Here is a 26,781-nt window from a genome sequence, read left to right on the forward strand (position 1 = left end):
CTGCTTATATGCAAGTTAATGCCACCACGCGCTCTCGACTATTTCTAGTTTCGTCGTTACACTTCGTCGTTTTTCTATTCTTTTCGTCATGAGAAATAAAAAAACGTATTGAATGTGTCGATTGCCTTCAACAATTCTCTATTGTTATTGTTATTACGACTCCTGCGTTCTTCGATATCCCGTGCGTATACGCTTTTCCCCGAGAGCCGTAAATTTCGAATAGACACGGAGTCCTTTGCTCCAGGTTTTCTATTAAGGAAGACCATGAAAACTACTACAGATATTTTTTTATTATTATGCTTACCAGCCATTCGTTTAAAAACATAACGATTACCATATGTTTGTGACCTTAGTTCATATCTCGTTACTCTTTAATGTTCAATTTTCTCCTGAGGTTAAGGACATTTTGTGCTCGTGAACTTTGGAAAAGGCTGACATAACCTTACTACTTTTGGTGATATTTTACGCAATTTTTTATGACTTACGCAATTCATATTTTTCTCTGTTTTGGTATTTTCACCATCAATTTTCCTTTTTTTTATTTAATAGTTTATTTATTTGTTATATTTGCATTTTATTTAATGATGACATTGTTAAAATATCTCATTTGTTCATCTTTGATAAATTTGCTGAAGACATTCATAACTCCGGGTTATTATTATTATTATTATTATTATTATTATTATTATTATTATCGTCATTATTATTATTATTATTATTATTATCATCATCATCATCATCATCATCCTTATTATTATTATTATTATTATTATTATTATTATTATTATTATTTGAATCTGTCCCCAGAGAAAGTTTTATAGTGTGGGGTTCCTGGTTACATCCCCATCCAGTTTCCTTAAGAATCCATCACTTTCCTCACTATCTGTGTTTCCTTAGGAATCCATCACTCCACTTTCCTCACTGTCTGTGCTGTTTCAAGTAGCACGCTCTTCTGCACAAGTCCTGGGGCTATTTTGGGTCCTACCCTCTCAAGATTCCTTTCCAATGACTTAGGTATGGTCCCTAGAGCTCCTATGAATATATGCACCATTTCTACCTCCATATTCCATAACCTTCTAAGTTTAGTTCGCATGTCAGGTACTTTTCTATTTTTTTCTCTCCCCTTATCTTCCCCTCTCTAGTCCCACGTTACTGCGACATTTATTATTATTACTATTATTATTATTATTATTATTATTATTATTATTATTATTATTATTAAAGTTCAAATAGACTGATATGGCCACGGAGAAGAAATGTTCTCCAATTACAGGCGATAATTGGAAACCGCATCGTTAAAGAAGTTAAACAGCTGAGGGAAAGAATTCAAAAACTCAAGAGGCAGAAAGCAATGCAGAAGGTGCGATGCACATTGCAAAGTAACGCCTGCAACATGCCAAGTATTTAATAGGCTATATTTATTTAATGTTAACAGATATAACTCTTACCTCGAGGTACAGTTGGACACAGGAATTCCTGGCATACCTCGCTCTGGTGAATTACACCCTGTCACACCCTTACTACGTGGCCAGTTCTTGCGTTTAGCCCTATCCACTCCCTCCACCATCTCTCCTTGTGCTATCTAGTTTGTTACTCACCGTGCAGTAAGGGTGTGGCAAGGTGCACTTCCTTAGAGTGTGGTGTGCCATGAATTCCTGCGTTCAACTGTACTACCACGAGTAAAAGGATCATTTAGGAAGGACTGAATAGACATTTTGATATTGGATCGTTGTCTTGATACGCTGTTAAGATTGCTGACACTTTTCATCTTTCCTTTTAATGATAGTAGAGATATTTGTAACGCTTGCATAGTTATCCTAATCTCAGCAGGTAGGTAATTCACTTGTCACACGTGCAATTTATTATCCTTAACTAAAATGTATATTTCGCTGAACTCGAATACTTCAAAATGCTTCGGACTCATAATTAAGGCGTTAATCTATAATTACTGCTAGAGTCATTCTTAGAATAGTCCTGTTTGATATTACTTTTCTGAATGTTAATGGTCAAACGCTAGAAATCTCTCTCTCTCTCTCTCTCTCTCTCTCTCTCTCTCTCTCTCTCTCTCTCTCTCTCTCTTTGATACTAACTATGACCTTAATAGTGTCTTTCTGCCATCGAAATGTAATCACCCAGCAGTGTGCATTTGCAATTACCGTCCAAAATAGCCTCTTCCAACTAGATTACTGGTAGTAATCTATCCTGCCTACCTGTACATTATCTCTCGCTCCTTTTCTTCCATTCAAATGTTATGTAATGTTACGTCATGTTATATGCCATGTTATGGAGAACATTATGTTTAGTTTAAGTTTTGTAATTGGGACCTGGAAGTTGAATGTAAGCATCATCCTGTCTTGCTAATGAGGAATTACTTCTCTAATTGCTTTTATTACCTGATGTACCGTCTGTTATAATGTAAAGAGGTTTACAGTATTTGTTACATATGTGTTATTGTTTATATATCCAGTAGATATAGATATAGATGTACAGGGTCTTTAGAATTAAAGTTTAGTGAAAGATTGAGAAAAAAACAATCAAACAATGACTAACTTAAGTAAATTTTGGAAATCAAATCACCTAAAATTACATATAAAAATCAGACTATATATCAGTTTAATGATATCGATGTTACTATATGGACATGAGCCATGGTATGACAATGAAACTACCTCCAATAGATTTAGTAGATTTGAGAAAAAAAAAACCCTTAGAAGAGTATTGGGAGTTAAATGCCAAGACAGGATTAGAAAAGAGATTATTCAAGTGTCATATGTGGATGAGATCATGATCAAGGGTAGATGGAGATGGTTTTGGCCTGGTCTATGCACTCCCGAAGAGAGATTAGTTCACCAAACTCTCAGGTGGGCTCCACAAGGCACTTTAAGAATTGGAATGGCCAGACCTATATGGCTGAGGACTATGAAGAGCGAAGTAGACGATGATGAATGGAAAAGCATTGAATTAGAAGCTCAATATAGAGACGACTGGCGAAATATAACTGTGGCCCTTTGCGTCAATAGGCATAGGAGATGATGTTGATGATAATGAGATATAGAATTACTCATGATTTAGGGATAATTAGGAAAGTGATAGCCATCTTTGCTTTAAAATCAAGCTACCTAATCATAGATAGTTTTTTAAATAAAATAAATAGTTTTTAAAATAAATAGTTTTTAAAAAGAAGTGACAGTGATATATGAAACGAGGAACCCAAAAATATTTTTGAATCGTGTATTAATATACATTTCATAAATTTTGATTTGTGACCCTAGGATGATTCCTTCGTTGAATCCAGATTCTATTAATATTTTTTCCTTTATTTGCTATTCACTTTTTCACTAAAATTTTAATATATATTAGTTTTTCTTTGTTACTGTTTTTCGAATGGTTTTTTAGCCATCGACACTTTTTTGACATTTCTTCTTAATAGTTCTTTCTGTTTTGTTTGTGAATTTAACTTGATAATAGCAATGATATGAGCATTAATCGGAAAGTATAAAAACAAACTTTAATTCTAGAATAAAGTATAAAGCCAAAGTTAATGATGTCCTGTGACCAATTCAATTTGACAGTACATATCGATAAATCTATCCCTATCAATAGATATCTGACTTTTCATGATCTGATAAGACTACATGCTACGCAAATGTCCACATCCTACAATGTCTACGCCTTCGTATATGAATAGGGTGGCCTATTCGGAAACGTCTCTGCCTGGCAAGCTTCCTGACTGGGGTTCGAGTCCCGCTTATGTTCTATTGTTTCTTTTAGTGTCTGCAATCTCACTAACCTTGTGAGCTAAGATGGTGGGTTTTGGGGAACCTATTGGTCTACGAGTCATAAGCAACCATTGCCTGGCCCTCCCTTGTCCTAACTTGGGTGGAGAGGGCTTAGATGCTGATCATATGTATATATTGTCTGTCTCTAGAGCATCGTCCTGGTGGCTCTTCTATTCATGAGTGATTTTTTAACCTTTAAAGCTAATATTGATTTGTATATTTTCTTAAATCAGTGAAACATCACCTAAATATTAAGAAACAGACTTCATCATTGTTCTCTATTCTTGGGTAGTGCCATAGCCTCTGTACCATGGTCTTCCACTGTCTTTGGTTAGAGTTCTCTTGCTTGAAGGTACACTAGAGTACAATATTCTAGCTTATTTCTCCTCCTCTTATTTCTTTAAAGTTTTTATAGTTTATATAGGAGATATTTATTTTAATGTTACTCCTCTTAAAATATTCTATTTTCCTTTTTCCTGTCCTGACTGGGCTATTTTCCCTGTTGGAGCCCCTGGGCTTATAACATCCAGCTTTTCCAACTAGGGTTGTACCTTAGCAAGTAATAATAATAATAATAATAATAATAAGTGATATTACAACATATTCTTGCACATTATGATGACAGAACAGAACAAGCGGGACTACCCCTCTATTTTCTCCTCCCTCATTTTCACCCTTTCTCTTCTCCGTCGTTCCCCCAATTACCTGCGTTCGTATATCCATAATCCTTTTGATCTACCCCGTCTCTGAGCTTTTGATAAATTGCATTTGAATGCAACCAAATTGGGACCAGTCGGTGTCTTATTGTTATTATCACGGACAGAAATCAATACGCAATCACGTTTCAAATATGATTAATTTCTACCTCACCTTGTATCGCACGTGTATCATACACACTCGTACACTGTACTGGTATTGCTTTTTTTCAATCTCTCGCTCTCCACCGTACTGATAAACCTGTTTATGCTTGCCATCGCAAGTCTTGTAATGTTTTAGTTGTGTGTCTTTCTTGCTCTCAACTAACTGTATATAAACTGTTTATAAGCGAGATAAATTCAACTGAGTTTATCCAACGAGACAACGAGCTTATATCCACATTGTTGCGACTACACTGAAATGGAAAACGAGACTTGGCAAGCGTGCGTGAACGCCGTTCTCGAGTCTTGTCAAATCCGATCTTATCAAAGATCTTCGTGTCTTAATTTAATGAGACTGCAGTGATTGGTTGTTAGGATGGAAGAGGAAAGCGAAAGGAAGTGATGCAGGCCAGATCAGAAACGGAAGAATGATGGAAGACGGGAGCGAATTGACGGAAGGGTGCAATTGAGACCGACAGAGACTTAGATAGGAAGAGACAGTAACCAGACCTGATCACTGACAATAGAGAGTGAGAGGTTAAGAGATGAGAAAAAAAGGGAGAATGTGATGAGAATGGAAGAAGCAAATGATAAATTGGAATAGATAACGAAAGGAAAAACCAGTACAGCAAGCAGTATCTCACAAGGTATAAACAATACCGACTCAATAGAGTTGTAGAAAGTTTCTTCAATAGAGGGAAAATGCCTTTATGGAGAAAGACAGAAAGGACATAGAAAAAGTGGATTGATATATAGGATATATATATATATATATATATATATATATATATATATATATATGTATATGTATATATATATATTATATAGATATATTGTATATATATATATATATATATATATATATATATATATATATATATAAGAATTATCGCATGTAGATATGTGAAAATTTGATAATTGTCACGTGAAGTCATTAACAATGTATCTCTGAGAGAAGAAAAAAAATTTTGAGTGTATTTGTGTGTGTGTTATTTTGCGTTTGTGTATATCAATTTTTTTACAATAGAATTTTGTAAAGGGAAAACAGACCAAATATAATGTATTGTATTTAACCGTCTCTCATGTGATGCTATCTGTTTTAGAGAAATAAGGGTTTTCTGAGCGTTTGAATACCTAACTTAATTAGGTCTCTCTCTCTCTCTCTCTCTCTCTCTCTCTCTCTCTCTCTCTCTCTCTCTCTCTCTCTCTCTCTCTCTCTCTCTCCATTGAGTTTTAGTAGATTTAGGAAAGGTATCATTAGTAAAGTATTTCCTCCTCTATAAAATCACCAAATTCTCAGAAAATAATAAATTTCACCGAACAGAGAAAAAAGACGTAGAAACTAAATTCTCTCATATTTTTTTTTTCATTATTATTATTGTCAGGATTTGTCTGTTTACAGAATACATCGATATCGATATGGGGTATAGAATTGATTTCAGAGTGGGTTTTTATAATCTTTTACGATTCACAGAAAAAAAAAATCTAGTTCACTATGGCTTTTCTTTTAACTATTAACGAAGGAAGCAGAGTAATGTTACTGGCATAAAAAATAAAGAAATTAATAGACTTTTTGGGGGGTAAATGGGAAAAAGAGAAAGCCGAATTGAAAATTGAAATACTTTTACTATAAAAGCCAAGCAGATCGAGCCAACTCCATAAACATACCCCAGATAGCGACTACTTGAAACTCCTTACCCAACGATTAAATTACCTACAATCAAACACCAAGTAAGATGTAGAGAGACTTGCATTATGTTATGTATTTGTATAAAACATTTTCAAGTACCTGTTGTCACTGGTGTGTATTTTCATAGAAAATTTATAGCTTTTTTACTAATATATTATTAGTTGGATATTTATGGATAGTTGTTACTACAGTAAAGCTTTTTTAGAATACTTAGGGACACATGTTATCACAGACTTTAATTTCTATTGAATCTTCTTCTTTTTCTTCTTTGTCTACATCTTTTCCCACTTCTCTGTGGGGTCTATGTTTCAGGTTAAAGAAGAAGAAGAAGAAGAAGAAGAAGAAGATTCAATAAAACTTAGAATCTGTGATAACATATTTCCATAAGAAATATAAAAAATCTTTACTGTAGTAATAACTAATTTTTATTGAATATTTATAAATATATTTTTCCAAATATATATCTTCTGATAAAATATTTATCCTAGGTACTTACCCCGTTTATATTGATACGACGGAAGTGCTCAGTTACAGATAACATTTGTGGAACACGAGTTTGTGTTTAATGGCCTTAAATAGAAGACATTAGCAAGGCAATATTTGCTGAGAGAGAGAGAGAGAGAGAGAGAGAGAGAGAGAGAGAGAGAGAGAGAGAGAGAGAGAGAGAGAGCTTTGGCAATTCGTTCATCAAATGTCAGACGATTCAATTAGCGTCTTATCAAAGGTAAATACAAATTGAATGATAGATGCTGTTAACAATTTATAGTCGCACGTTCAAGGGGGACCAGTTCGAGAATGTAATGGGAAATTAATGGAACATTAAATACGTGTTTTAAGTGCTCTAATCCAGGCAAGGAAACTCGGTAGAGCGCAGACCTCCGCCGTGGTAGATTATTTCTCGACCTATTGCTTGACCTTGACCTTTGACGTCAACATATATTAATTGGCGTGGATTTTCATACATTTAGATATGAACCAAGTTTGAAATCTCTCTGACAAGGATGTCCAAACTTATGGCTGATTATGTTAATTGGACATTTTGCTTGATCTTGACCTTTGACTTTGACCTCTCAAAATTTAATCATTTCCAGCTTTTTACATAACAGTTAATCCCTACAAGTTTCATTACTCTACGATTAAAATTGTGGCCAGTAAGGTGTTCACAACCGAACAGACAGTCACACAAACACAAAAATAGGGGGTTAAACATGACCTCCTACCAACTTCGTTGGCGGAGGTAAAAATGGGATTGAAAGAAGGCAAAAATAGATTTTCAAAGAAACTTATTTCAATACTAGTGTTTGCGACCCGTCAAAAATGACGGCTAAATGTTTAGATATGCACGCGCATCCTATTTCACCAACTATATATATATATATATATATATATATATATATATATATATATATATATATATGTATATATATATATATATATATATATATATATATATATATATATATATATACATACATACATACATATATATGTTATATATGTGTATGTATGTGTGTGTTTATACGTATAGCCAAACAATCGGAGATTAAAAAAGATAAACAAAGAGACATTGGTTCATTTGGAAGAATTTTACGAATTCATAAACTATTTATTTTTTGATAAAAGAAACCAATGTAAGGAGAGAGAGAGAGAGAGAGAGAGAGAGAGAGAGAGAGAGAGAGAGAGAGAGAGAGAGAGAGAGAGAATTGAAAAACCGTTTATATCTTCACTTTATCCTTATCTATGGAAGGTGTATAACGTTAATCCAAGGCTCTGAAAATTGACAATTTCAGTTTTTTTTTTTTTTTTTCAATTTACCCTTGTGAATTTAATTAAGATTTTCTGTGAGTTATAGGTTTGTTATTCATTTGAAACTTTTGAAACAAATGTACAATAATTTTATTGATTATCTTCTAGGAAAGGACGATACATATAAATATATATATATATATATATATATATATATATATATATATATATATATATATATATATATCCTCATCTATTGACGCAAAGGGCATCGGTTAGATTTCACCAGACGTCTTTATCTTGAGCTTTGAAATCAATACTTCTCCATCCATCATCTACTTCTCGCTTCATAATCCTCAACCATGTAAGCCTGGGTCTTCCAACTCTTCTAGTTTATTTTGCAGCGCAGTTGAAAGTTTGGTGAACTATTCTCTGAAGAGCACCTTGAGAGAACTATAATTAGCAACACCTGTATTCATTTGCAGAATTATCATGATATATATATATATATATATATATATATATATATATATATATATATATATATGTATATATGTGTGTGTTTATATATATAAATATATATATATACATACATACATACATACATACATACATATATATATATATATATATATATATATATATATATATATATTCATATATTAAGAAAATTTATGAGAAGACGCAGAATCAACCGATATTTATCCCCGTCATTTATTGTTATCCATAATAGAGACTAAAATATACTACGGAGTTTGCTCCAATGATGTCATAATGAACTAAAATTCCGTCCTTAATATTTGGAAATGAACCGCAATTAAGTCACCTGTCATTGTTTGCAACTATACAAGCTTCTATAAAACAACAGACGATATTAGATGAACTATTTACTAGTTACATTTAATTCCATTTAATTGATTTTACGATAAATGTGTACGATGACCATCAATAAATTCTGGATACTTACTTGTTTTGCATTCGTCAAAGAAGGGCGCGATTATCCATTCGCAGTTGAGCAATTGCAAAGTAAATACTATTTCCAGGCAGGGTCGAAGCTAGAGAGTTGGAAAGAGGGGGGGGGGGGGAGTGTTATAGGGGGCTGTGTTAGTTAGGAGGCCCCAACCCCTTACCTTGGTGAGATGTTGGTAATTACCTCTGCTAACGAAGGTAGAAGAAGGATATGTTTTACCCCATGTTTGTGTGTTTGTGTGTTTTTATGTTTGTGTTTGTGAACAGCTTCCTGGCCACAATTTTAATGGCAGAGTAATGAAAGTTGCAGGGATTAGCTGTTATGTAAAAAGCTGGAAATTATCAAATTTTGGAAGGTCAAGGTAATGGTAGAGCAAAATGTCGAGAAATAAGCTGCCACGGCGGAGGTCTGTTCTCTACTGAGTGCCCCTCTAGTTATAAATTTATAAATCTAATTATTATTAGTAGTAGTAGTAGTAGTAGTAGTAGTAGTAGTAGTAGTAGTAGTAGTAGTAGTAGTAGTAGTATTATCATTGTTTTTTATCATTATTATTATTATTATTATTATTATTATTATTATTATTATTATTAGCTAAGCTACAACCCTAGTTGGAAAAGCAGGTTGGTTTAAGCCCAAGGGCTCTTAATTACTTATAATTTCTAACCCTGCTTTGTAGGCCCCCTTCTCTTGGAGTACCGGGGGCTCATTTTCAAAATGGCGTTATCCTGTCTACAGATAAATAGATAAACCAATTCTATTTTATATCCTCCTTGGCGGAGGTAATCATACCAAAGTACATAAACATTATCAGTTAATTAAGAAACTTTTGTGTGGAATTTTATTTATATTATCGTAACTCAATATGCTTCGATAAAGGGGTATTTATTTCAGAATTACTGTGCAATTTTAATCGATCTTAGAAATAGAATACTAGTAGGGAAGACTAATGGTTAGTGCCGGCAGTGCATTTCAAGTGGTGTACTGTAAGCATTACTTGGAGGTCTTTGCAGCGTCCTTCCGCCTCCTAGCTGCACTCACTTTTTATCGTTCTATCATACCTCTGTTCGAGTTTCTTTTCTTTTAAATCTTGCTGTCCAGCCTCTTAACTTTATACTGCAACAGCAGTGTCCCCCCCCCCTTGTTACACAGGATTGCTGAATGGCCTCAAAGGGGCCCCAGTGCTAGGCCTTCGGGTCCAAATTCATAAATTTAATCTAATATAGAACATGATTTAAAAGGGGAAACATTACTTCAATCACAATGAATTCAGTCTGGAATTATTTTTATTTCCAAGTCTCGTTATTGGAAAGATGCAGATTCAAAAATTAACATGACTGATACTTGGAAATCACTCTACCTCAGCATTGATCTCTAGAAAACAACTATCGTTCTTAACTTCATTCAACACTACATTGATTCATTAATTTGTATGCAGTTCATTCTAAGGCTCGATTCAAACCAGCTGATTATTTCCGTACGGAAATATTTCCGCTCGTTAGGAGGCTTGTCATTACGCAAGCGGATTTTCGACGAGCAGCCTCGTAGTTTCTATAAAATGCTACACTGGAACCACGCGTGAATTAGCAGTACACGCGGCTAGTATATCACTACCGCTCGGAAATTCTTCCGAGCGGGCAGCACGTAAAGGGCCTCATTGATCTTAATGGATTTCTAATCCGCGCGGCATCAATCCGCCCGTGTGAAGCTAGCCGAACAGTCATGCCTTCTCCATCAAAGGCTCAATACCACACAGTATTCTAGAAATTTAATTCCATTTATGCCCTGATTGCGGAATGATCTTCCTAATCAGGCAGTTTGAATTGCTGGAACTTTAAAAGTTCAAACTTGCAGCGAATGTTTTTATGTTGAACTGGTTGATATAAGTCTCTCTTTATAGTTTGATCTTAAAATGTTTTATATTAATTATTTGTTACTATTCGTGTAGTTTATTTATTTCCATATTTCCTTTCCTCACTTGGTTATTTTTCCCTTGTGCTTATGGCGCCCTGCTTTTCAAACTATGGTTTCAGCTTCACTAATAATAATAATAATAATAATAATAATAATAATAATAATAATAATAATAATAATAATAATAATAACAACTGCAAGGAGAAAATAACTGCCTTGTTAATTATATTCGTAATGATGCAACTTAGGGAATCATTTCATTCTTGCTGTTATCAGTGCTATGATTTTTTTCAACTACACCTTAGGGATGCAACGTAACCACATCGGATGCCTTATAGAGATGTTAATGCTATATGCAAGGAATAAAAATTCTGACCTAAGTTTAGCAGAACAGGTGAAGGGAAAATGACCAAAAATTATTTTAGCCCTCAGAAACTATTGAAACGTTGCTATGGCTGTGTAGTGAGTACAAGTGGTGTGTAGACAGTGATTTTAGACGTATGGAAGCGTTATAAACATTTGGATAAAAGTGTCCTACTAATATTACTGTATCTTGGCTATTAGATTGATTAGACTATAGTGTATAGTGTATGTAATAACAGTTGGAAATGAGTCAGGTGCATTTTGATTGCAATGACGAGCGATGTTTATTTAGCCTGTTGTACTACTTGCATGCGTGATGCATCATACTTCTAGCTTATATGATTTGTTGAATGAAGTTTGTGTTCATATTTCTTCTAATTGTCTGTTTCTTTCTATTTTTCTTTCTATTTTCTTTAGAAGCTTGCTTTGGAAGATGATGGTCATTTCCCTTTAAAGTATAAACCGTTGTTTATTTGGGATAGGAAAAATAGTAATGATATGATATAATTCCCCATAAAAGTAACACGTATTGTTAAGTGGTACTGATTAATTATGAATTAGAGTGGAACTTATCAAATAACGCAATTTTTCGATAATTGCTATCTTTATTCCTACAAAGCTGGAATATAAACTGATAACATAAATAATATTCATAATGTTAACATAGACAAAGACGATATTAATGAAGTTGCCATCAATGATAAAAATGACAATGCAAATATCCATGACGTGTCAATGCTAATTCTATCTATGCTTTGGAAATTGCAATCCACATTAATTATTGATTATTTCTGCACTGTTCTGGCGAGGCGACCAAGGGGAAAACGAGGGGAATAGAGATGGAAACGAGGCTTTCTGTCAATAAAGGGGAAAAGGCCAATTCACCTGTGTGAGAGATTATGCAATATGAAGAGAAGGGTCTCGATGTTGCCTCTCTGCGTTGATGAGAATTTATTCGTTTGTTTATTGATTTATTTGGTTATTCAATTGCTCTCTCTCTCTCTCTCTCTCTCTCTCTCTCTCTCTCTCTCTCTCTCTCTCTCTCTCTCTCTCAATGATCATTATATATTTTGGCTCTACTTTGATAAAAAACTTATTCCTTTTTTATATCTATATGACTATTTACATATTCTCTCTCTCTCTCTCTCTCTCTCTCTCTCTCTCTCTCTCTCTCTCTCTCTCTCTCTCTCTCTCTCTCTCTCTCTCTCTCATTTTTCAATGATCATTATTTATTTTGGCTCTACTTTGATAAAACCTTATTCCTTTTTTTATGTCTATTTGACTATTTACATATCTCTCTCTCTCTCTCTCTCTCTCTCTCTCTCTCTCTCTCTCTCTCTCTCTCTCTCTCTCTCTCTCTCTTTTGCATGGCCATTATTTATTCTTTTCTATGTATTAGTGTTGATTTTATAAGAGGAAGAATTTTAAAAGATTATTCTTATGATTAATGGAAACATTCCATACCTTAAGAGAGTATCATCGTTACCACTGTCATTATTATCATCATCTTTATCATTTGCAAGATGTTTATGATGCTGTTATTGATTCTAGTCGTTGTGGTACATAAATATCAATAGATGTAATTCTGTTGTTATTGTAAGCCATATAGCATTGTTGGAAGATGATATTGTCTACAGAAATGCTTATTCAACCAATACGCAATAATATAGGTACAAGGAAGGCATGCTTTAATGGTTACCACTAAGTTACAGTCGAGTTCAGTGTCTCCAGGACAACACGATTTCCAATTGATTTATTATTGAAGGAAATTCAACTTCGGTTATTCCAAATATTTCGGAACTTTAATTAACTTCAAATTTGTCGTCGAAAGAGAGCTGCATTGCTCTTTTTTATGCAGACTGTATTGTTCTTCTAAAATGCTTTCGTCTTCCCGACACACTGGACCGAAGGAAATGGAGAAATATGTTGAAGAACTATCACATCGACCCCAAATTGGGACAAGCTTGTAGAGAAAAAAGAAGAAGTAGTCACCCCGTCGCACCGCACCGCAGTTAATACGAGACATCCAGCAATTTATTTATTTTTTTTTTCAAGGAATAAATCGAAGAAAGTGTATTGATAGCGATGTTATATTCGGGCATCGATTGCCCCGAAAGCGCGCCACTCAAAGATAACATCTATAAAGAAGATAAGGGATGCTTACCTTTAGGTAATCGGATTATCGCATTAATTAATAAATTTAAAAAATAGTTCATCATTGTCCCAATACTCACCCATCGATGAGAGGCGACTCCTGAAGGAGATTGTGGGCGGCTTCCAGCCTCTCCTGGAAAGGGGCGTTGGGAGACACTCTCACGGGTAAAGGACTTCCTGAGCAGGGCATCCGAGCTACGAGGAAGACCGACAGCATCTGGAGCCCCAAAGATGATCTCGTGGGCACGGGTGTGAGCATCCCTGTAATGTGAAGGAAAGAGGGTTAGATTAATGTGGTACTCTATCAGGTTTTTAGTGCTTAGATGGGAAATGTTACTTTATCTGGTATTAAGTTATTAAATATTTTTGTTACTTATCAGGCTTTAAGTTATTAAATAGATATGTTACTTTATCAGACATTAAGTTATTAAATAGGTAGGTTACTTTATCTGGCTTTGAGTTATTCAATATTTGTTACTCTTTTGGCTTAAAGTTATTAAATAGATATGTTACTTTATCTGGCTTTGAGTTATTCAATGTCTGTTACTTTTTCAGGCATTAATTATTTAGATAGAAAATGTTACTTTATCTGGTTTTAAGTGATTCGATGATTATGTTACTTTATCAGCCTTTAAATACTAAGATAGGAAATTTTACTTTATCGGGCTTTAAGGGATTCAGTAGTTGTGTTGCTTTATCAGGAATTAAGTCTTGGATAGGTTTTTTTTTATCTGGCTTATGTAATTCAATAATTGTTAATTTATCGGGAATTAAGAGCTTAGATAGATAAACTACTTTATCAGGCTTTAAGTATTAAAAAGATATTGAATTTGTAAGTAATAGATGGCAAAGAGTAGGTGTTTATTTGCACCATTAATGTTACATCTGGTGTTCTTCGGGGTAGCATTTTCGGCCCATTAACTTTCGTACTATATATGCATGATATGTAGTTGGGTTAGAAACCAATCTTGTATATGCAGATGATGCTACTCTTTTTGCATCAATTCCATCTCGTGAATTTATATCTATAGACGCAAATTCCTTTAATAGAGATCTAACTAAAATTGTGTATGGGGCATGAGGTTGAACCTACCAAATTTACAGTATATGCAATGCATTCAAAATTCTAAGTGGGATTCTTGATTGCATATTTACTTCTGATAAATAGATTCAGTCTGTTTCTTCAGCGGCACAAAAAAAAATAGTTTACTGAGAGTTTTCAGATTTTGGTGATCAATTTATACTGAAGAAGTGTTTTCATTCTTTCATTTTGCCTTGATTCGAGTATTGTTCTCCTGTCTGGTCTTCAGCTGCTGAATTTACCGTCTAAATTTCTTATTCCTGATCTAGATGTTAATCTCTGGCATCGTGTTTCAGTTAATTCTTAATGCAGGTTACATAAGATTTTTCATAGTTTTGACCATCCTTTGAATTTAGATCTTCCCAGACTATACCATCTTTACATAACTATAGGCACAGTATTCTAGGTTTATTCCAGCTATGACCAGATTGCGGGGAAATTTCAAAAGTTCGAACTTGTTGCACAAGTCTCTTCATAGTTTATATATGGCAGATCTATTTTAACGTGGTTAATGATCTTAAAATATTTTATATTAATTATTCAATACTTCTCATAAATAGTTTATTTATTTTCTTAGTTCCCTTTCACGCTGGGCTACTTTACTTTTTGGATCCCTTAAGCTTATAGGAACTTACTTTTCCAACTAGGGTTGTAGCTTACCTACCAATAATGTTAAAAGTAACATATTTGCTAATTTTTCTGATATTAAGCAATCAACTAGGTATATTAATATTTTTTACATTAATGGTTTAAATAGATGTTTCTTGGTGTGCCTTTTATTGTTAAGATTTAAATTTGATTCAGTGGATATTTTGCAATATAATTTGGTTTGATCTCGAGCCCTATGTTTCAGGTGTTGAAAGAATATGGAAATTATTGTCAATATTAGTAACAACAATATTTCTAGGAGTAATAATGATGATAATGATCAAAGCATCATTATTTTTCCGATTTCTAAAATGTAAGTGTTTATACACTATATATATATATATATATATATATATATATATATATATATGTACACATACATATATATATATATATATATATATATATATATATATATATATATATATACATATGTATATACTGTATATACATATATATATATATATATATATATATATATATATATATATATGTATATACATATATATATATATATATATATGTATATATATAAATATATATATATATATATATATATATATACATACATACATACATACATATATTGCTATTCAATTAAAACGTCTCTCTTTAAAATCGCCATTCCACACATCAAAATAATCCTAAATAAAATAAATAGAAAACATATAGTTCAGAACGACCTTCCTTTTTTTTTTTTTTCTTTTTAAGTATATCTGAAATTGTTTACTTGTCTACCCATGCATGGGTCACAAATGTAAACAATTCAGCCGAGGATTTAAAGGTGACGTAGCTCGCACACACTGCTGTGTTTCACCATAATCCGAACAGGACGGACAGTATAGAGTCCAGGAGAACCGAAGTTGAACTTATTCTTGGAAATATTTTGGAAACGATTGTGGCTGGAGGTCAGCATTGATATCTTCTTTTAAATGACCTCAGGTTTCAGTGATTTTATGCTTAAACTAGTGTACGCGACACGTCAAAAATTACGGCTAGATATTTAGATAGACATACACAGATACAGTACACAAATACGCAAACACACCCACAGAATCAACCACTTCCATCAACCTCCCTTTTGCCTAACTCCATCTCGCTGGTTAGGCAAATTTTGAGAGATTTTGGTTGCCGAGTGTACCTCTCGGCGTACCCCTCTCTTGCAATGGTCTGACTACTCCCTCTCCCCTCTGCCGCTCAACGTCACAAGAAAGAGTGGTAATACCTTAACGCGGAGAAAGGATTTTATGTATCGCTATGATCAGCAGAGCTGTACTAGTCAGGGCCACTCATAGTAGTTTGGCTTGCTGTGAGTGATCAGACAAAAGTCTCCCATCATCACCAATCCGCAGTGGCCAACGGGGTAATGAAAATAGCCATACCCCAGACATGAATGAGGACATTTCTGAGGCCTTTGTCCTGCAGTGGACTAGAAACAAATGCATTTGTTATATATATATATATATATATATACATATATATATATATATATATATACACATATTATATCCTATCATCAAGTTTTCTGTTTTATTGTATTTCTATTTAAAAGAAGTGACGGAGCTAACCTGAAATTAATGATATAGACATCATAGTTTTTCTTATTTTATAAGATATAGAATACCCGTTTAGATACTACCACTAGAGAGTTAGGGGTCCTTCGACTGGCCAGACAGCACTACATTGGACCCTTCTCTCTGGTTACGGTTCACTTTCCCTTTGCCCTCACATACACCGAATAGTCTGGCCTATTCTTTATAGATTATTATCCACTGTCCTCATACACCTGACAACACTTGAGATTACCAAACACTTCTTCTTCACCCAAGAGATTAATTACTGCACTGTAATTGTTCAATGGCTTCTTTCCTCTTGATAAGGGTAGAAGGAACTCTTTTGCTGTGGTAAGCAACTCTTCTAGGAGAAGGACACTCCAAAATCAAACCATTTTTCTCGTTTAGGTAGTGCCATAGCCTCTGTACCATGGTCTTTCACTGTCTTGGGTAAGAGTTCTCTTGCTTGAGGGTACACTCGGGCACACTATTTTATCTAATCTCTCTTCCTCCTGTTTGTTAAAGTTTTAATAGTTTATATAGGAAATATTTATTTTAATGTTACTGTTCCTAAGATATTTTATTTTTCCTTGTTTCCCTGTTGGAGCCCCTGAGCTTATAGCATCCTGCTTTTCCAACTAGGGTTGTAACTACCAAGTAATAATAATACCAGATATTTCTGTGTGCTTTTTTATGATGACAAAAGTATGATATGCTGGATGAGAAATAAATTAAAGTCGCACATTACTATATAAGTATTAAATTGGCTTTAACAATAATCGGTTTTTAATAAGCATAACAGACTCGAAATATCTCCATAACTAATTTTGGTATACTTTTTTCTCTTCTTTTCCCTGTTACAATTAATAAATTTCCATGTGTCTTATCTTAACAGAATGAAAAGGTTTTCTTCGTATCCTTCAGATGTCTAGACTGATTAAATATCCAATTTGTATTTGACCACATTATGATCGACTGAGGAGTAACGAATAAACGGGAAAAGTAACCCAAGAATGCAAATAGTATGAAAGCAACACAAAATAAATAAGATAAATAAACCTCAGCTCTCCCCGTCCCTCGGGTAAGGGGGAGAGGGAATAATTATACCCGGGTGAGAGGGTGCGTGTATGTGTGTGTGCATATTTATCTAAGTAATTAGCAGTCATTTTTTCGGGTTGCGTTCACTAGTATATGATATAATACAATTATCCGTAATCTAATCAAAACAAGACAAAGACATACCCAAAGAACAAGTGAACATCGCGAATACACAAACGAATAGAAATGTCCACCAAAAAAAAAGATAAAAGCATTTGAGCAGAATTCTATCCACAAAATGATCGATACATACAGTCTGTAATTGCCGTCAGCTAGGTCAGGGAAGGAAACCAGATGTCAGCTCAAACAGCTTCCACAGATCATCCCTATGACTGTAGCTCAAAGTAACTTTGTCTACTTTGGCAATGCATCTCATTCAGACTTCAGATATACTAACACACAAGATTTCGGATATACGAACGCACGAGACATCGGATGCACGAACACACTAGACTTCTGATGTACGGACACGAGCAGGCATCCAAACTCCTAATTGACGTTTGTTGTTAATTCTGTTAGTCCTACATGTCATGTACGAACACAAAACTTCAGATATAAGAACACTCAAGACTTCAGATGTACGAACACACGAGATTTAGGTTGTACGGACACGAGCAAGCATCCAAAGTCCTAGTTTACATTCGATGTTAATTCTGGTACATGTCATGTGCGAACACACAAAACTTCGGATATAAGAACACACGAGACTTCGTATGTACGAACACACAAGACTTCTGATGTACGGATACGAGTAAGCATCCAAACTGCTAATTTATATTTGGTGTTGATTCTGTTACATGTACTGTATACGTAGACCTATTTCTCTATGAGAGTTTTTACACCAAGAAAATAGGCGCTTAGATATACTTGTGAAGATGCGTCATGAAACACGTGAAAGTGCATGTGTTAAAGCAACCTGGCAAAATTTTTTTTGATGAAGTGATTTTCCAACTACCACAATTGCTGAATGACAATTAATGTCTATACTGTTAACTTCAATTTTTAATTTTTGTTATCAAAAGAGAATTTCGTATTTTGCTTGAGATGAAACTCCCGACCCAGAATCCATGCTTCACGTGGAAATAGCAGAATGTAAACAAAGTCAATTGAATTACTAATATTTATGTATACATACCAATTATGTATTAGTTAAACCAAGAAAAGCCTGGTCTTCAGACATGTATTTGAAGGTCGTTCATGAATGGTAGAGGCAAGGAACAGTGACAATGCCCCAAGAAAAGCCTGGTCTTCAGATGTATGCATATGAAGAAGGGTCGTTCATGACTAGTAGAGGCAAGGAACAGTGACAATGCCCCAAGAAAAGCCTGGTCTTCAGATGTATGCATATGAAGGAAGGTCGTTCATGACTGGTAGAGACAAGGAACAGTGACAATGTCCCAAGAAAAGCCTGGTCTTCAGATGTATGCATATGAAGGAAGGTCGTTCATGACTGGTAGAGACAAGGAACAGTGACAATGCCCCAAGAAAAGCCTGGTCTTCAGATGTATGCATATGAAGGAAGGTCGTTCATGACTGGTAGAGACAATGAACAGTGACAATGCCCCAAGAAAAGCCTGGTCTTCAGATGTATGCATATGAAGGAAGGTCGTTCATGACTGGTAGAGGCAAGGAACAGTGACAATCCCCCAAGAAAAGCCTGGTCTTCAGATGTATGCATATGAAGGAAGGTCGTTCATGAATGGTAGAGACAAGGAACAGTGACAATGCCCCAAGAAAAGCCTGGTCTTCAGATGTATGCATATGAAGGAAGGTCGTTCATGACTGGTAGAGGCAAGGAACAGTGACAATGCCCCAAGAAAAGCTTGGTCTTCAGATGTATGCATATGAAGGAAGGTCGTTCATGACTGGTAGAGGCAAGGAACAGTGACAATGCCCCAAGAAAAGCCTGGTCTTCAGATGTATGCATATGAAGGAAGGTCGTTCATGAATGGTAGAGGCAAGGAACAGTGACAATGCCCCAAGAAAAGCCTGGTCTTCAGATGTATGCATATGAAGGAAGGTCGTTCATGACTGGTAGAGGCAAGGAACAGTGACCATGCCCCAAGAAAAGCCTGGTCTTCAGATGTATGCATATGAAGGAAGGTCGTTCATGAATGGTAGAGACAAGGAACAGTGACAATGCCCCAAGAAATGCCTGGTCTTCAGATGTATGCATATGAAGGAAGGTCGTTCATGACTGGTAGAGGCAAGGAACAGTGACAATGCCCCAAGAAAAGCCTGGTCTTCAGATGTATGCATATGAAGGAAGGTCGTTCATGACTGGTAGAGGCAAGGAACAGTGACAATGCCCCAAGAAAAGCTTGGTCTTCAGATGTATGCATATGAAGGAAGGTCGTTTATGAATGGTAGAGACAAGGAACAGTAACAATGCCCCAAGAAAAGTCTGGTCTTCAGATGTATGCATATGAAGGAAGGTCGTTCATGACTGGTAGAGGCAATGAACAGTGACAATGCCCCAAGAAAAGCCTGGTCTTCAGATGTATGCATATGAAGGAAGGTCGTTCATGAATGGTAGAGACAAGGAACAGTGACAATGCCCCAAGAAAAGCCTGGTCTTCAGATGTATGCATATGAAGGAAGGTCGTTCATGAATGGTAGAGGCAAGGAACAGTGACAATGCCCCAAGAAAAGCCTGGTCTTCAGATGTATGCATATGAAGGAAGGTCGTTCATGAATGGTAGAGACAAGGAACAGTGACAATGCCCCAAGAAAAGCCTGGTCTTCAGATGTATGCATATGAAGGAAGGTCGTTCATGAATGGTAGAGGCAAGGAACAGTGACCATGCCCCAAGAAAAGCCTGGTCTTCAGATGTATGCATATGAAGGAAGGTCGTTCATGACTGGTAGAGGCAAGGAACAGTGACCATGCCCCAAGAAAAGCCTGGTCTTCAGATGTATGCATATGAAGGAAGGTCGTTCATGACTGGTAGAGGCAAGGAACAGTGACCATGCCCCAAGAAAAGCCTGGTCTTCAGATGTATGCATATGAAGGAAGGTCGTTCATGACTGGTAGAGGCAAGGAACAGTGACCATGCCCCAAGAAAAGCCTGGTCTTCAGATGTATGCATATGAAGGAAGGTCGTTCATGACTGGTAGAGGCAAGGAACAGTGACAATGCCCCAAGAAAAGCCTGGTCTTCAGATGTATGCATATGAAGGAAGGTCGTTCATGAATGGTAGAGACAAGGAACAGTGACAATGCCCCAAGAAATGCCTGGTCTTCAGATGTATGCATATGAAGGAAGGTCGTTCATGACTGGTAGAGGCAAGGAACAGTGACCATGCCCCAAGAAAAGCCTGGTCTTCAGATGTATGCATATGAAGGAAGGTCGTTCATGAATGGTAGAGACAAGGAACAGTGACAATGCCCCAAGAAAAGCCTGGTCTTCAGATGTATGCATATGAAGTAAGGTCGTTCATGACTGGTAGAGGCAAGGAACAGTGACAATGCCCCAAGAAAAGCCTAGTCTTTAGATGTATGCATATGAAGGAAGGTCGTTCATGAATGGTAGAGACAAGGAACAGTGACAATGGCCCAAGAAAAGCCTGGTCTTCAGATGTATGCATATGAAGGAAGGTCGTTCATGAATGGTAGAGACATGGAACAGTGACAATGCCCAAAGAAAAGCCTGGTCTTCAGATGTATGCATATGAAGGAAAGTCGTTCATGACTGGTAGAGGCAAGGAACAGTGACAATGCCCCAAGAAAAGCCTGGTCTTCAGACATGTATTTGAAGGTCGTTCATGAATGGTAGAGGCAAGGAACAGTGACAATACCCCAAGAAAAGTCTGGTCTTCAGATGTATGCATATGAAGGAAGGTCGTTCATGAATGGTAGAGACAAGGAACAGTGACAATGCCCCAAGAAAAGCCTGGTCTTCAGATGTATGCATATGAAGGAAGGTTGTTCATGACTGGTAGAGGCAAGGAACAGTGACAATGCCCCAAGAAAAGCCTGGTCTTTAGATGTATGCATAAGAAGGAAGGTCGTTCATGAATGGTAGAGACAAGGAACAGTGACAATGGCCCAAGAAAAGCCTGGTCTTCAGATGTATGCATATGAAGGAAGGTCGTTCATGAATGGTAGAGACATGGAACAGTGACAATGCCCCAAGAAAAGCCTGGTCTTCAGATGTATGCATATGAAGGAAGGTCGTTCATGACTGGTAGAGGCAAGGAACAGTGACAATGCCCCAAGAAAAGCCTGGTCTTCAGATGTATGCATATGAAGGAAGGTCGTTCATGACTGGTAGAGACAAGGAACAGTGAAAATGCCCCAAGAAAAGCCTGGTCTTCAGACATGTATTTGAAGGTCGTTCATGAATGGTAGAGGCAAGGAACAGTGACAATGCCCCAAGAAAAGCCTGGTCTTCAGATGTATGCATATGAAGGAAGGTCGTTCATGAATGGTAGAGACAAGGAACAGTGACAATGCCCCAAGAAAAGCCTGGTCTTCAGATGTATGCATATGAAGGAAGGTCGTTCATGACTGGTAGAGGCAAGGAACAGTGACAATGCCCCAAGAAAAGCCTGGTCTTCAGACATGTATTTGAAGGTCGTTCATGAATGGTATAGGCAAGGAACAGTGACAATGCCCCAAGAAAAGCCTGGTCTTCAGATGTATGCATATGAAGGAAGGTCGTTCATGACTGGTAGAGGCAAGGAACAGTGACAATGCCCCAAGAAAAGCCTGGTCTTTAGATGTATGCATATGAAGGAAGGTCGTTCATGAATGGTAGAGGCAAGGAACAGTGACAATGCCCCAAGAAAAGCCTGGTCTTCAGATGTATGCATATGAAGGAAGGTCGTTCATGAATGGTAGAGGCAAGGAACAGTGACAATGCCCCAAGAAAAGCCTAGTCTTCAGATGTATGCATATGAAGGAAGGTCGTTCATGACTGGTAGAGACAAGGAACAGTGACAATGCCCCAAGAAAAGCCTGGTCTTCAGATGTATGCATATGAAGGAAGGTCGTTCATGACTGGTAGAGACAAGGAACAGTGACAATGCCCCAAGAAAAGCCTAGTCTTCAGATGTATGCATATGAAGGAAGGTCGTTCATGACTGGTAGAGGCAAGGAACAGTGACAATGCCCCAAGAAAAGCCTGGTCTTCAGATGTATGCATATGAAGGAAGGTCGTTCATGACTGGTAGAGGTAAGGAACAGTGACAATGCCCCAAGAAAAGCCTGGTCTTCAGATGTATGCATATGAAGGAAGGTCGTTCATGAATGGTAGAGACAAGGAACAGTGACAATATCCTAGAGACTGACCATATATAAATATGATCACTGTCCAAGCTAAGACTAGGAAGGCATAGGCAATGGCTGCTGATGACTCGGCAGGTAGACTTATAGGCTCCCTCAAACCCCCCTTCCTTAGCTCACAAGTAAGGTGAGGTCGTAGACATTAAAAGAAACTATCGAGCTTCAGCGGGTCTCAAACTCTAGTCTTGCTGATCGCCAGGCAGGAACGTTTTCAATAGGCTACTACAACATCTTGTGGGTAGAGTTCTCTTGCTTGAGGATACATTCGGGCACACTATTCTATCTCCTCATCCTCTTGTTTTTATTTATTTTTTTTTCATAGTTCATATATGAAAGATCTATTTCAATGTTGTTACTGTTCTTAAGATATTTTATTTTAATTGTTCATTACTTCTTTTTTAGTTTATTTATTCCCTTGTTTCCTTTCTTCACTGGGCTATTTCCCCTGTTGGAGCCCTTAGGCTTATAGCATCCTGTTTTTATTTTAACTAGGGTTGTAGCTTAGCTAATAATAATAATAATAATAATAATAATAATAATAATAATGATAATAATAATAATAATAATAATAATATGTTAGCTAGATGTCTCGAGAACGGTTAAGTAGATTTTGATCTAATATTACTAATGTATTTCTAAGATACCTTTCTCGTAATGATTAAATTTCAATCTGTGGTAACGAACCATAAACTGTGATCCGATAGCTCCCAAAAAAGAGTCCCCCTTCCAGACACTCATATTTCAGACTTAAAAATAAAGTCCTGACTCCTCTTCCCTCCGCGAGGATTGGGTGCTTCGAGTGAGCAAATGGATGTAACCCATTTCTCCCACGTTTCCAGCATGAATGGAATTTTTGCTCCTTTTTCCAGAATATCCGTCAAATTGGCGGTTGGGGGAAGATTGCAGAATCAAATATTGTTCCCCTTTTGTCGAGGAAAGGTAAGGAGGTGGTGTTTGCCCCTTTTATTTATACGCGTAACAAAAATTTAATTGCATTTTATTTCTTATATCCACAGGAAGTATTCCTGGTTATTTTAATTTTTTTCTGAGGAAGATCTATGCGTACACAAATTTAGGAATTTCACATTGTTCTACATGTAAACTTCAAAATGAAATGTTCAGTTTTGAAAACCTCCCCTCTAAAGATAAAGTCATATCTTTGAGAAACAACACGAAATGACATGAGCGAGAACCACTACTCTAATTTTCCCGAGGGTGCTCTGAATGTTTAGGGCCTTTTAAGGGTTTAAACATTTAAAGGCCGCTCATGAATGGCAAAGGCAAGGTACAGTGACATTGCCCTATCGAGCAGCACAATGCCCTAGAGACTAATCATATATACATATGATAAGCGCCCAAGCCCCTTCTCCCTCCAAGCTAGGACCAAGGAGAGCCAGGCAATGGCTGCTGGTGACTCAGCAGATAGACCTGTAGGCTCTCCCAAACTCCCCTTCTTTAGCTCACATGGAGGGTGAAGTTTTAGTGACCAAAGAAACTAACGAATTTTAGCTGGACTCCAACCCCAGTCTGGCATTCACCAGTTAGGGATGTTACCACATCGGCCACCATGATCATTTTAATTTATTCTAAGAAATATGTATGGGTTTACGAATTTAGGAATTTCATAGTGCTCAACTTGTAAACTTCCAAATTAAATGTTAACTTTTGAAAACCTCCCCTGTGAAGATAAACTCCTGTCTTTGAATGAGAAACAACACGAATTGACATGAATGAGAACCACTACTCTTCTTTGCCCGAAGGTCCTCTAAATATTTTGGGCCTTTTCCATTGCCTCTTGATGCGAACTGAAATCCGAATCAGAGGTATTTTCTGTCTGGAAAAATACTAAACTTTCCAAATAAATATGACTCGTTCCTTTCAGGGAATAGTTGATTTTGAACGTCGTTTTTAGGGGAATTTTGAGTTTTTATTCCTTGGAATTTTGTTTTTCTTGCTCAGAGAAATAAACTTTCTTTTCATACGTGTTTTTTTTATGAGAAATTTAATAAGCTATAGAGGTGCAGGTAGCAGTGATCACCAGCTCTTCATTGCCACACTGAAATTAAAACTGAAAGCACCATTATATCTTGGAAGGTGAATATTTTCCGGAAAATATGGACCTTTCTTCGAATTTCTGTAATTCTTTCAGGGCAATGTTAAAGTATTTTAATAGAAGTATTGAACTGTAAATTATAATAATATTTTTGGAGATACCCGCACTGAATTTCCGCAGAGATAGTATTGATTTTTCATCCGGGGTGAATAGAGCATTTTTTTTTTTTAGGTCACGAAAGGATTCATTGTGATCCTCTTTGATGTTTGCAATAGTTTTCTTTTAAATATATTAATATACATTTTGAACCATTAGTGTTCTCTCATTGGATTTGTTGCTCTCAGATCTCAATGTGGCTCATTGCCGCCCTCACCAGATGTTCAAACTCTGATAACCTGAGTCATATCATTCTGGTTAGTCTTTGACCCAGTTTCTTAATAAAAATGGCAACCAAAAGCTTTTCAATTTAAGGTCCAACCAAAATTTTCTTAATAAGAATGGCAACCAAAAGCATCTAAATTTAAGGTCCAACCAAAATTTTCTTAATAAGAATGGCAACCAAAAGCATCTTAATTTAAGGTCCAACCAAAATTTTCCTAATAAGAATGGCAAACAAAAGCATCTTAATTTAAGGTCCAACCAAAATTTTCTTAATAAGAATGGCAACCAAAAACATCTTAATTTAAGGTCTAACCAAAATTTTCTTAATAAAAATGGCAGCCAAAAGCATTTTAATTTAAGGTCCAACCAAAATTTTCCTAATAAGAATGGCAACCAAAAGCATCTTAATTTAAGGTCCAACCAAAATTTTCTTAATAAGTATGGTAACCAAAAGCATCTTGATTTAAGGTCCAACCAAAATTTTCTTAATAAGAATGGCAACCAAAAGCATCTTAATTTAAGGTCCAACCAAAATTTTCATAATAAGAATGGCAACCAAAAGCATCTTAATTTAAGGTCCAACTAAAATTTTCCTAATAAGAATGGCAACTAAAAGCATCTTAATTTAAGGTCCAACCAAAATTTTCTTAATAAGAATGGCAACCAAAAGCATCTTAATTTAAGGTCCAACCAAAATTTTCTTAATAAAAAGAACAACCAGAAGTTTCTTAATAAAAAGGCCAACCAAAGCATCTTAATTCAAGTTCCAACCAAATTATTTTCAATAAAAAGGCCAACCAGAAGCTTCTTAATAAAAAGGCCAACCAAAGCATCCTAATTCAAGTTCCAACCAAATTATTCTCAATAAAAAGGCCAACCAGAAGCTTCTTAATAAAAAGGCCAAACAAAGCATCTTAATTTAAAGTCCAACCAAAATTTTCTTAATAAGAATGGCAACCAAAAGCATCTTAATTTAAGGTCCAACCAAAATTTTCCTAATAAGAATGGCAACCAAAAGCATCTTAATTTATGGTCCAACCAAAATTTTCTTAATAAGAATGGCAACCAAAAGCATCTTAATTTAAGGTCCAACCAAAATTTGTTAATAAAAAGGACAACCAGAAGCTTCTTAATAAAAAGGCCAATTAAAGCATCTTAATTCAAGTTCCAACCAAATTATTTTCAATTAAAAGGCCAACCAGAAGGTTCTT

At 35.9% G+C, this 26,781-nt stretch overlaps 1 protein-coding gene across 1 annotated transcript in view; it reads right to left on the minus strand.

The window, feature by feature from the left end:
* The window catches only part of LOC137621966 (dipeptidase 1-like), a 174,975-nt gene that overhangs the window by 92,674 nt on the left and 55,520 nt on the right, over window positions 1–26,781 (minus strand). Inside the window, exon 2 of the mRNA XM_068352464.1 lies at window positions 13,551–13,731. Coding sequence (XP_068208565.1) covers window positions 13,551–13,729 — 179 coding nt within the window. The 5' untranslated portion in view covers window positions 13,730–13,731. The remainder of the gene's footprint in view (window positions 1–13,550; window positions 13,732–26,781) is intronic.

This window comes from Palaemon carinicauda, chromosome 28 (genome assembly GCF_036898095.1).
Source record: "Palaemon carinicauda isolate YSFRI2023 chromosome 28, ASM3689809v2, whole genome shotgun sequence".
NCBI classification, from domain to species: Eukaryota; Metazoa; Arthropoda; class Malacostraca; order Decapoda; family Palaemonidae; genus Palaemon; species Palaemon carinicauda.